Below are 10341 nucleotides of genomic sequence, written 5' to 3'. Positions count from 1 at the left end.
GGGGCGCTGCAGGTGGAGGGCGGGGAAGAGTGGGGACAGGTGAGGGGGCGCTGCAGGTGGAGGGGAAGCTTGCGAAGGGCACAGCAGGTCTGAAGGCTGTGGCACAGGGCTTCCACGAGTGGCCATGTGGCTGAATCCCAGACGTGGGTAGGCGCTGGAGGTCAGCTGCGCAAATCTGCAGGTCTCAGTGTGTGTGACTCTGCTTTCCCGCCTTCCCCCAACCATGGGAGTTGGTTCTGGTGCCCAGGAAAGCTCTGTGCTCCTTCCAGGAGACCCCTTCGGCTCTTTGAAGGCAGTGAATACAGTTGCTGTGTCCACATCTTGTCAACATGCTTTTGTTGTTGAAGGGGCTTTGGCCTGGAGCCATGGGGATGATGGTAGGTTCTTTCCATCAGAGAAATGGATGCAGAACTTAGTTTGTAGGGTTGTGCTGAGAGTTCGTGAGGGGATGTAGGGGGAGCTCCTGGCAGTCAATAAACTGTTAAAAACTTGACTTTGCCAAAGAGACTTGGAAATTGTCCTTCAGCTGCTCACACAGGTAGAGTTCAGTTGTATGCGGCAGTGTGACTGGTAAGGCCCCGTGTTGGCCCCCACAGACATGGAGCTGAGTAGGGCAATGGTCTGTCCCCGGGGGGTTCCCTTGCAGTCCCGCAGAGCCCAAGGAAAAGTTGTACCGGGTGAGCAGGAGTGTTACCTTTGTTAATGTTAACGGTACTCTTAACCAGTGCTGGAAGAAGGTGGGTTGACACAAGCAAAGTGACTCTCAGTGACGTTTGAGTCTTCCTTCCGAAGACTTCCGTGAGCGAAAGATGCTTCTTTGCTACAAGGCGACGCCTGCTGTGCTCGCTCGCCTGGGCGCGGGGAGCCAGCACCCAGGCCAGGCGGCCGGAACAACACAAACTGCCCACTCAGTGCTGGGGGCTGCAGCCCCAGCTCAAGGTGTCGGCAGGGCTGGTTTCTCCCGAGGCCCCTCTCCTTGGCCTGTATGTGGCTGCCGTCTCCCTGTGGCCCCACCCCTGGTCCTTCCTCTGTGCACGTCTGTCCTGTGTTTGATGAAGACACCAGTCATATTGGATTCAGAGCCACCCATCTGGCCTCATTTAACTGAACCACCTCTTTAAAGACCAGTTCTATTTTGAGGTACCTGGGGTTAGGACTTCCACACACGAATTTGGGGAGGGACTCTGTTCACCCCATTCCGCCTGCTTTCTGGCTGGGTAGCCTTGCCAAGTCTCCTCCCCTCTCGGGCCTCCGGGCACCGTCTCTACAAACACGTGGGTTGAACCAGGGAGCCTGCCTATCTGTGTGATGCCAGCCTGTTTGCTCCCCTTTTCTGCAGCAGGTCCTTGAAGCTGATAGGCGCGTCCCTTCAGTGTCAAAGGTTTCACACCGCTGGGAGTCACTCCAGGGGTCGGACCGGTGCTGAGCACCTGTGGCTGATGCGCCAGCTGAAGGACCCCTTTGTGAAGGCCGCGAAGGTGGAGAGTTACCGGTGCCGAAGTGCCTTCAAGCTCCTGCAGGTGGACGAGAGGCACCGGATCCTGCGGCCCGGCCTCCGGGTGCTAGACTGTGGGGCGGCCCCCGGGGCGTGGAGCCAGGTGGCCGTGCGGAGGGTCAACGCTGCGGGCACAGGTGAGGCCTCTGACCACCCTGGGTGTGGAGGCGCAAGCCAGCTGCCCTCCACCGGAGGATTCGGGGTGGCCCAGCCACTTGGTGGCTTGTTTGGTAGTAAGAGGGGTGAACGCGGGACACCGATGTTTTCAAAATGACGGACACGGTGGAAAGCTGTAGTGAAGATTTAAAGCACCTCAAGTCACACCGCGTCTATATGTCCGTCAGTGCGTCGGCGTGCCCCCTTCCAGAATTCGCTTTTGCATGCATAACTACATACGTGTATTTCCTTTTTCAAAAACGCTAGTATTCCACATCCACGTTCTTCTTGCTGATTTGGAGCCTTAATGGAGCCGTTTTTTTCCATGTACTGATATATTGACATCTTTCCGCGACAGCACAGCTGCATCAACCACAGGGGTTTCCAGGTCCTGGTCCTTGAAGCCCTGGGTGTCCCCGAGGTCCCTCTAGGGCTGGTCCGGGAGCACCCGTGGCTGGGGCTCTGGGTTCTCTCCTCTGGCTCAGCCTGAGGGACTCAGCTTTTGCGGTCTTGTATTTAAGGATTTCGTCAAAGACTTTCTATATGAAAACGATTCCCCTGATTAATCAACAGGGAAGCCTGTACTCTCCATTTAGAAAACCATGTTGTCCTTTTGAATGCTTGTGCAGAACTCCAGAGGACAGCTGTGCTGTTCGGCCAGCCTCCTTTCCCAGGTGTTCTGCTAGTGTGCACCCCGCGGTGCTGAGCATCCCTCCCCCTTTCTTTCCTACCCTAAAGTCGGAGGGTACCACGGTCTCTGGCATTACATGAAATGTGCCGATTCACAAGAACCTTTCTCCGACACGCAGAATGAGGGCTCTGTGCCCGTTGTCCTAATGAAAAATGAGGTTCAGAGGAATTTGCTGATCTGCTGGGAGAGAGGCTGGGAGCGCTGCTCCCTGGGTTCACGGCTAAGACCCAGCCTCGTTACTGTGGGCGGGACGCCTCCAGCGGCTCTAGAACAGGGAGAAAAACAGTATTTGTAGCTCGGTAAACACCGCCTAAGTGAAGTCATTTGTGTCAGAGACTCCAGGTCCTTTTCCTGCCCCTGAGCCTATCCATAGACCTAACAAGTGCTTCCTGTCCCCATAATTGCTCTTCAGGAGAAGGAGGAAAGTGGCCAAGTTTAACCTGTAGGAAGAACGTGGCAGAGGCAAAGAGTGTGGATAAAATGATTGGGTTTCTTTTCCTCCCAGAAGTTGGAAAAGGCACCCAAAGCCGTTTGCCTCTAGTGGACCCTCCCCAAGGTTAGAACACATGGGATATCAAAGGAAAGAAAGTCAAGTGCGTAAAATGAGATGTGGGATGTCCTCCTTTGCAGGAGTGAAAATGGCATTTTCTCCTTTGAAAAATGTACTCTGCAAAATACCTGACTTCTAGTCTTTAGCTAGGAGTAAAATGCACGTTACCCCACCATGGAACAGCCTCTCTGCTAAGCAGAAGGAACCAGCAAGGCTATGTACCCTGAACTAGTCCCCCCTGCAGGGCAGGGGCCCTCCCCGGACAGGGAACACCAGGGCCTGCTCGGGGCTGTGAAACAGTGGCCTCTTTACTGCGCCGTGGGTGCCTCTCAAACCGGGGTGAGGGGTCGCGTTCTGTACCTTGTCTTCCACCTGTCTCTATCCCCCATTTCTTGGCTCGTTTCTAGTAGTTTCTGCATTGAAAGAAAGTGGATTAAGCTGCAGAATGGACGTGTTGATTTAATGCAGAGGTACTTTATGTATCAGGGTGTCCTTTTCTGTTCTAGTTTGTCAGAAAGGCTGCTCAGAGATAAGACCCCTCACGGAGAGCAGGCCTCGGGAAGTGACATGACGTCAGAGTTGGAGTCCTGTGCTCTGGGACAGGCGCTTTTCTCTGGGCCCCAGATTCCTCACATGCAGAGTGAGGCCAGCCTCTGTAGACGGATAGAGCAGGGGAAGGGCCTTGTGTCCACATCTTTCATGTTTGCTCCTGTCCTTCATCCTGACTTTTTATTTCTGTTTTTCTATTCGTATTTCTGAGGGATGGTTCAGAGTGTAAATAATGGACTCACCCTGTCTTCTTTAGATCCCGGTGCTCCTGTTGGCTTTGTGCTTGGGGTAGATCTTCTTCACATACTCCCCCTGGAGGGAGCAACTTTTCTGTGCCCGGCTGATGTGACTGACCCAAGAATCCTCCAGAGAATCCAAGAACTGCTTCCTGGAGGGAGAGCAGATGTGATTCTGAGTGACATGGCACCCAACGCCACAGGGATCCGGAGCCTGGATCACGACAGGCTCATTGGCTTGTGCTCATCCCTTCTGGACCTGGCTTCAGATGTCCTGCACCCTGGCGGAACATTCCTCTGCAAAACGTGGGCTGGAAGTCAAAGCCTGGCGTTACAGAAGCGACTGACAGAGCAGTTCCAGAGCACCAGGACGGTGAAACCCAGAGCCAGCAGGAAGGAGTCGTCAGAGGTGTACCTCTTGGCCACACAGTACCAAAGAGGGAAGGAGTTTGCGGAGGACTGAGGGTTTTTCCTGCGGTTTCTGAGCCTTGTTCACTGCAAGTGTCATCTGAGCTCTTGCTGGGAGTGTGGCTGGGGGGCGGGGGGCGGGGTCCAGGGTTTGATCCGGGATGCAGCAGGCAGGACAAGTGGGGGGCCTTTGTTTTAAGCCAAAAAGATACAACAAAACGATATTTGCTGGCCGGGATGTATGATCAGAAATAGTCTCTAGAATGGGATTTGTGAGGCGGAGTGGAAAGGATGAAAAGACAGTGGGGAGGAGCCGGGGGTGCACATGGGCCTTGGTGTAACCTTGATGTAACTGTCATGTCACAGTGTTCCCGTGTAACAGAGAGAGTCTCTACCCTTGCCGCCCTGACCGACCGACCGCAACACCCAGGCTTCTCCTTGTCATTTTGCTTATACGGTGTAGCATGTGAAAACCTGAACTTTCAACCTGGGGGTTAATTTCCATCTCTCTGGTGGATGATGTGTTAATCCCTTCCTCAAGTAGCGGGAGTTCCCCGCAATTAGGGAAGACATTTGGTATGAATTATGCAGGGGGCTGGCATGCTTTGTTTCATTGCTGAAACCCCGGCGGCCCCCAAGACTGGCAGTGGCCAGAGCAAGCATCCATGTGGTGTGTACATCTACTTCCTTGTGCTCTCTTCCAGGAACTCGATGCAGCTTTACAGAACGACATAGACTGTACGATTTTTAAGGGATTTCCATGCTTTTCAGTTTGTTTTCCATGCTTTTAAGTTTGTTTTTATAAAAATTGGTTTCTTCAAAGCCATTTCCTGGAGGTGTGCTCATCCCTCAAGAAAAGTGTATTGACCCTATTGCTGATTAAATCCCAAGGACAGGGCTGGGGGAGAGCCTAGGTAGATACCCATAATCTCCACCAGGGCCCGAGGGCTCGGTCCAGCACTCTGAAGTGGGCTGGAGGCCGGATTTAGCATTTTTTCCACGTTATTTTTGGTTGTAGTCAGTTATGTCTTAGACTTCCCTGTCCTACCCCCAGCACATCCCCTGCCCCCATCCTATTTCAGCCCCCCCCCCCCGGGGGGCAGTGCAGATCCTCCAGCCCCTCCGGGAGGGGTGTTGACCATCCAGACCCTTGGGGGGGGGTTGTGCAGACCTTTGGGGTGCAGTGCAGACCCTTCAGACCCTGGGGGGCTAGCAGACCCTCCAGGCCCTCCAGGCCCCGGGGGGGGTGGTGCAGACCCTCCAGACCCTGGCGGTGCTGTGCAGACCCTCCAGACCCTCGGGGGAGTGGTGGTGCAGACCCTCGGGTGCTCACTCTGGGGAAGGGGGGCAGGGAGGAGGAGGTTCATGAGGGAAGGAGACCCCTGTTACTGGACAAGGGTCTCTGGCTGTGGGAGCTCACAGGGCCCTGGGAGGATAGCCTAGCAGCAGAGTATTTTGCTTTTCCATTGAGCCCGGAGGAAAGTAAAGATGTACTAACTCAAGCTAATACTGTAGCAAAATTTGGGAGTTGTCAAGAGCAGGAAAGTTTGGCCCAAAGAGGCCACCGTTGGGCGGTGGTATTCTACACAATACGGTGAGAGGCCACCGCCCCAGTGGATGTCCGTCCCGCTGGGGGAGGCGGGCACCCCGACTGGCCCGCGGGCCGGCCTTTGGTGAGAGTCCTCCCGGCGAGGTCTCCGGGGGGCGGGCGGCTCCGGGGCGCGCGCGGAGCTCCCAGGACTCGCCGGTGCGCAGACCCGGGTGTTTACGGTCGGCTCTGCCCAGGTCTCGCGAGAGCGCGGCGGCAGGTCTCGCGATACGCGGGCGCGGGCGTGGAGGAGGGAGATCTGAGAGGCGGAGGGGATCGGCCGCGGCTCAGGTGAGCTGCCGGGCGCCGGGGTCCCCGGTGGGCGGCGGTGGGTGGCGGGCCGGGGCCGGGGGACGGGCTGGGCGCGGGCGCTGCCCTCTCCCCCTGCCCGTTGGCCTCCTCCTCGCCGCCCTCGGTCCCTCGGAGCGGGGCCGGGGTCCGAGCCGGCTTCACTGGTGGCGGCGAGCGGTCGGGGCTCGGAGCGGGGCCGACCCCCACCCAGCGCCTGGGGTCTGGCGGAGCCGCCCGCGTGCCCAGAGTTTGCAGAAGTGCCCGTGCGGTGCCTGGGCCGAGGAGGGCAGCTCACAGGCAGCATGCTCTGCACACGCAGCCCAGGGGTTGTGATTTCCCGGGGTTTCGGTTTCCGTGGTTGGGTTGCTGAAGATCGGAGTCCGTTGGATAAAGAGGATGGAGTTTGAGCTGCTGCCTAATCGCATGCCTTGTGCAGCGGCTTAGTTCCAGGCAGTTGAAAACGTGTGTGTGCTCTTCATTCCAGTGGATTACACACGTCAGTTCCTACAGGGGATGGCCTCTCCCGAACAGGACATAGTGGCTGAGTTTCCCATTAGGGGATGGAGAGTATGGCCCCGCTCTAATCTTGGCAGACGGAGGGGTTTGCCTTCTGGAGCTGACCTCTGCCATCTCCTGCCGCTCGGGCCTGTATCTGCCAGGCTCTCAGCACTCGGTGCTGGTCCTGTTCTGTCTTGCAATCCGTTTTCCATCCACAGTGTGTTTGAGAGGAGCTGAGCATAGTCGCATTGTCCGGGGTGCTAGTGGCCCACAGAGGAGAAGGGCTCTGTTCTCCTCCAACAGGGATTCCGAGTGAGAGGCCTCACTTTCTTCCCCTGGGGTGTTGGCAGGGAGGTGTTTCCAATCCAGTACTTAGGGCCAGCCTTTTACCTATGCACCTGTGGGAATTCACTCCTTTGCTCATTAACTGTACCTGGGATGTTCCCCACTCACGGGCTGGCGGGCGGGCGTCAGGCCACGGTCAGTACGGGTTTGGGGATGTGGGTTCTTTTTTTTTTTTTTTTAATATTTTAATTTATTAGAGGGCAAGAGAGAGAGCACAAGGTGGGGCGGGACAAGCAGACTATCCCATGGGCAGGGAGCCTGATGTGGGTTCTGGGATCATGAACTGAGCCGAAGGCAGATGCTTAACCTACGCCCAGGGGGCCCCCCCGGGGATGCCGGTTCTTTGCTGTTGCTTGTGCTCTGCCATGCACTGGCTTGTGCAGCACACTGGACTTAAGAGCCACACAGACCTGGGTTCCAGTCCGTTCTGTAACTTTCTGAAACCCCACTTTCGTGATGTGTGAAATATGTGCAGAAAGACCTAGTTGGCCCGCTGTGGAACCTGAGATGTCCTGTGTGAAGTTACAGGCAGAGTGACGAGCTGCGGTCCTGGCTGCACCCCTGCCATCTGGAAACGTATTGCTGGACTCATCCTCACAGCACCTGTGTGCGGTGGCTCTCATGAGCCCCAGTTTACAGATGAGTTTGGGCTGCCAGCTCACTGCGACCTGTGGTTACGAACACTGGGGTATCGTAAGGACTCTGAGAGGCACTGGGAGCGTGGGGCCGCTGGTAGAGCTGATGGGGCCTGTAAAGGCTCACGGTGACCCTCCCTGTCTTCCTCCAGAAGCACAGTGGCCATGGACGACCTGGGGGAAAACACCACCGTGCTGTCCACCCTGAGGTCTTTGAACAACTTCATTTCTCAGCGGGTGGAGGCAGGGTCTGGACTGGACGCTTCCGCCTCTGCCCCAAGCTCTCTGCAGATGCAGTACCAGCAGAGCATGCAGGTGAGTGCCCTGTGGCGCGAAGGGGTCTCTGGGTAGAAGACACCTGCCCTTAGGTGGGGCCTGTTCAGGTGCCAGGTAGGTCAGGTGAGTGCCCTGTGTGTGGAGGGGTAGAGAGAAAGTAGAGAGAAAGATTAAGTATGTCCTGGTCTCAGACTATGGGGGGCTGTTTGCGGATCTTGGCTTCAGTCTGCCACAATGTGGCTTCTGCAGTTTTGCTATAGGAATTCTTATTTCACTTGATTTCACGTTCTTAGCAATGCTTACTGTAGACCATGAAAGAGGGGTCAGGTCTCCTGGACGACTTGAGGTTCCACAAACTTGAGGGGTCAGTCTCCTGGGACCCCCCCAGGGGTCACTGGGGCCACATGAGGAGGGGGTGGTGTGTCCAGCTTGGCCCTGGCCCCTGCCAGTCCGCACAGCTGCCGCATTAGGCAGCTGCAGTCCCCCGCTCGTGCAGCTGGGGCCGGTCCTCGGTAACGGCCTGTGGCTCTGGGAGCCCTGAAGAGGCCCAGGCAACACTGGTTAAACAAATGCTCCTGTGTTTGTATGCGTTCATTTGCTATTGAATAAATAATTGAATGATTTTTGTTTGTTCAGTGGACTGAGTTGCTCACTGCCATTTTTTGGCAAAGACTTTTTATTCCGAAATTGGATCTTTTGTGTTTGTTTTTGGTGTTAAAGCACTTTTTTTGGAAATAATGGTGGTAATTTTCTGTTTTGCTTTTGATTCTTGCTCACTGGCAAAATAAGAAGTTGGCAATTTGGTCTAAAAAAGTGTTGTAACCTTGTTGATGCAAATGTTTGGGAACTTTTGGCCAGTCTGTCAGAACTATAGAATCTAGAATTTCCCGGTTCTCACTAAGCTGGTGCTGTGGAGGGCCTCCTCCGTGTGGGGGATCCCGTAGGCAGAGTGAGCTGGTCAGAGTCTTGTAGCTGCAAGACCTGTCAGGGCCCTGAGCGGTTCCGGCAGTGGTTTGGTGCCCCGCCAAGCTGCCCCAAATGGCAGGCGGGGGAACTGGGATCCCACGGGTCTGGAGAGTCTGGCAGTCCCCGCCCCCTTGCCCTTTTTTTGATGCTCGTGTTTCTGTGGAACGTGTTTACAGGGGCTCTGCTCCATGTCAGTGTTGGTTTAAATAGAGACATGTTTCAGTTACTTTCCCTCAAATGCAGTCTGTGGGCCAGGAAGATGTGGCCACGGACCGCCTCTCTGGGGCTCCTGGCCGCTGTGCAGTAGGGCCCACGGGAGCTGGGGGCCGTCCTTTGGAGCGGCTGGGCCCTCGCTGCCCGCCGAGACTTGATGGAGGGTGGACTTCGGAACCCCCACACTTCAGCTGGTGCGAACTGAAATGAGAGAAAATGCCAGAGGATAAAGAAAGTGTGGATTCGGGCCCTCAAAGAGTGTGTGAGGGGGTGGGTAGAGAAGATGCCTTTCCTCTGGCCTGGGATTTCTCAGCCTTGGTACTGCTGGCATTTGGGGCTGGAGAATTCTTTGTTTTGCAGGACTTGCTTCTGCCTTATGGGATGTTAAGGGACATCCCTGGCCTCTGCCCACTGGATGCTGGTAGCAAACACATGCTCCCACCCCCTCTTTTGACAGTCAGCAGTGTTTCCAGATGTTGCCATGTGTCCCTGGTGGAACTGAGAACCCCTCGCTCTAGCCCGTGCTTCTCAAGCTTCGGTGTGCGTATGAATCCCTGAGGCTATGTGTAAAGGAGGTTTCTGATGTGGCATCTCTGGGGTGCAGCCTGAGGTTCTGCATTTCTTTTTACTGCCCGGGGGCTGCTGTGTTACCAGCCATTCCTAGAACGCTCAGGCTCTAGTCCACGCGAGGACGATGCCCTAACACAGTCAGTGGTTCTGCGGAACTGTGTGGTGTGTCTTCTGAGGCCCTTCAAGGCTAGACCTCACCTTTATGTACCTACCCTCTGTGGTAGGCCGAGTTCTCAGATGGCTCTTAAGTCCCTGGCCCCTGGTGGACCACACTTTCTCCCACTTAAACACTAATGTGGTTTTGTGGAAGCAGGATTTTGCCAACATAATTAAGAAATCAGTCGACCTGAAGATGGTGAGCCTGACTTACTCAGAGTGGGAGAGGGATTCTGCATATGGGGGGTTCTCCCTTGCTGGTTTTGGAGGTGGAGAGGGCCACATGGCAAGGGATGTGGGTGGCTTCTAGGAGCTGGCAGCAGCCTGGGGCTGACAGCAAGGAAGCGGGACCTTAGTCCTCCAGCTGTGTGAGTGTGAAAGAGGATCCTGAGGTCCAGATGAGTTTAGAACCTGGCCGCCAGTGTTGATTTTAGCCTGTGAGACCCTGATCAGACAACCTGGCCATGTGTGCCCGGCCTTCTGTGCATAGAACCTGACTGATAACATGGGGTTTTAGCTGCTGAGTTTGTGGTAATTTTCTACACGGCAGTAGGAAACCAACATGCTCTCTTTTCTAGAACAAGCCTACACATTGTCGTCTTAAAGTATACCTTTCTTTTCCTGTTATTATTTCCTCTTTGTTTACTGCCTCTCCCCACCCATTTTCCAATGAAGGGCCCAGCATCCATCCTTCTTCCCCAGGGCTGAGTATGGGCCT

General features: G+C 55.4%; 1 protein-coding gene across 1 annotated transcript; it reads left to right on the top strand.

The window, feature by feature from the left end:
- Nucleotides 1–1315: 1315 nt before the first annotated feature.
- On the top strand, nt 1316–4864 carry LOC123323823 (rRNA methyltransferase 2, mitochondrial-like; the record flags this gene model as incomplete). Its single annotated transcript, XM_044912326.1, has 2 exons — nt 1316–1632; nt 3698–4864. Coding segments are annotated over 2 exons (760 nt in total), but the record flags the coding sequence as incomplete, so codon positions are not given.
- Between the last annotated feature and the right edge of the window lie 5477 nt (nt 4865–10341).

Source organism: Neomonachus schauinslandi, unplaced genomic scaffold (genome assembly GCF_002201575.2).
Source record: "Neomonachus schauinslandi unplaced genomic scaffold, ASM220157v2 HiC_scaffold_1212, whole genome shotgun sequence".
NCBI classification, from domain to species: Eukaryota; Metazoa; Chordata; class Mammalia; order Carnivora; family Phocidae; genus Neomonachus; species Neomonachus schauinslandi.
This window is presented reverse-complemented; position numbering and strand designations above follow the sequence as displayed.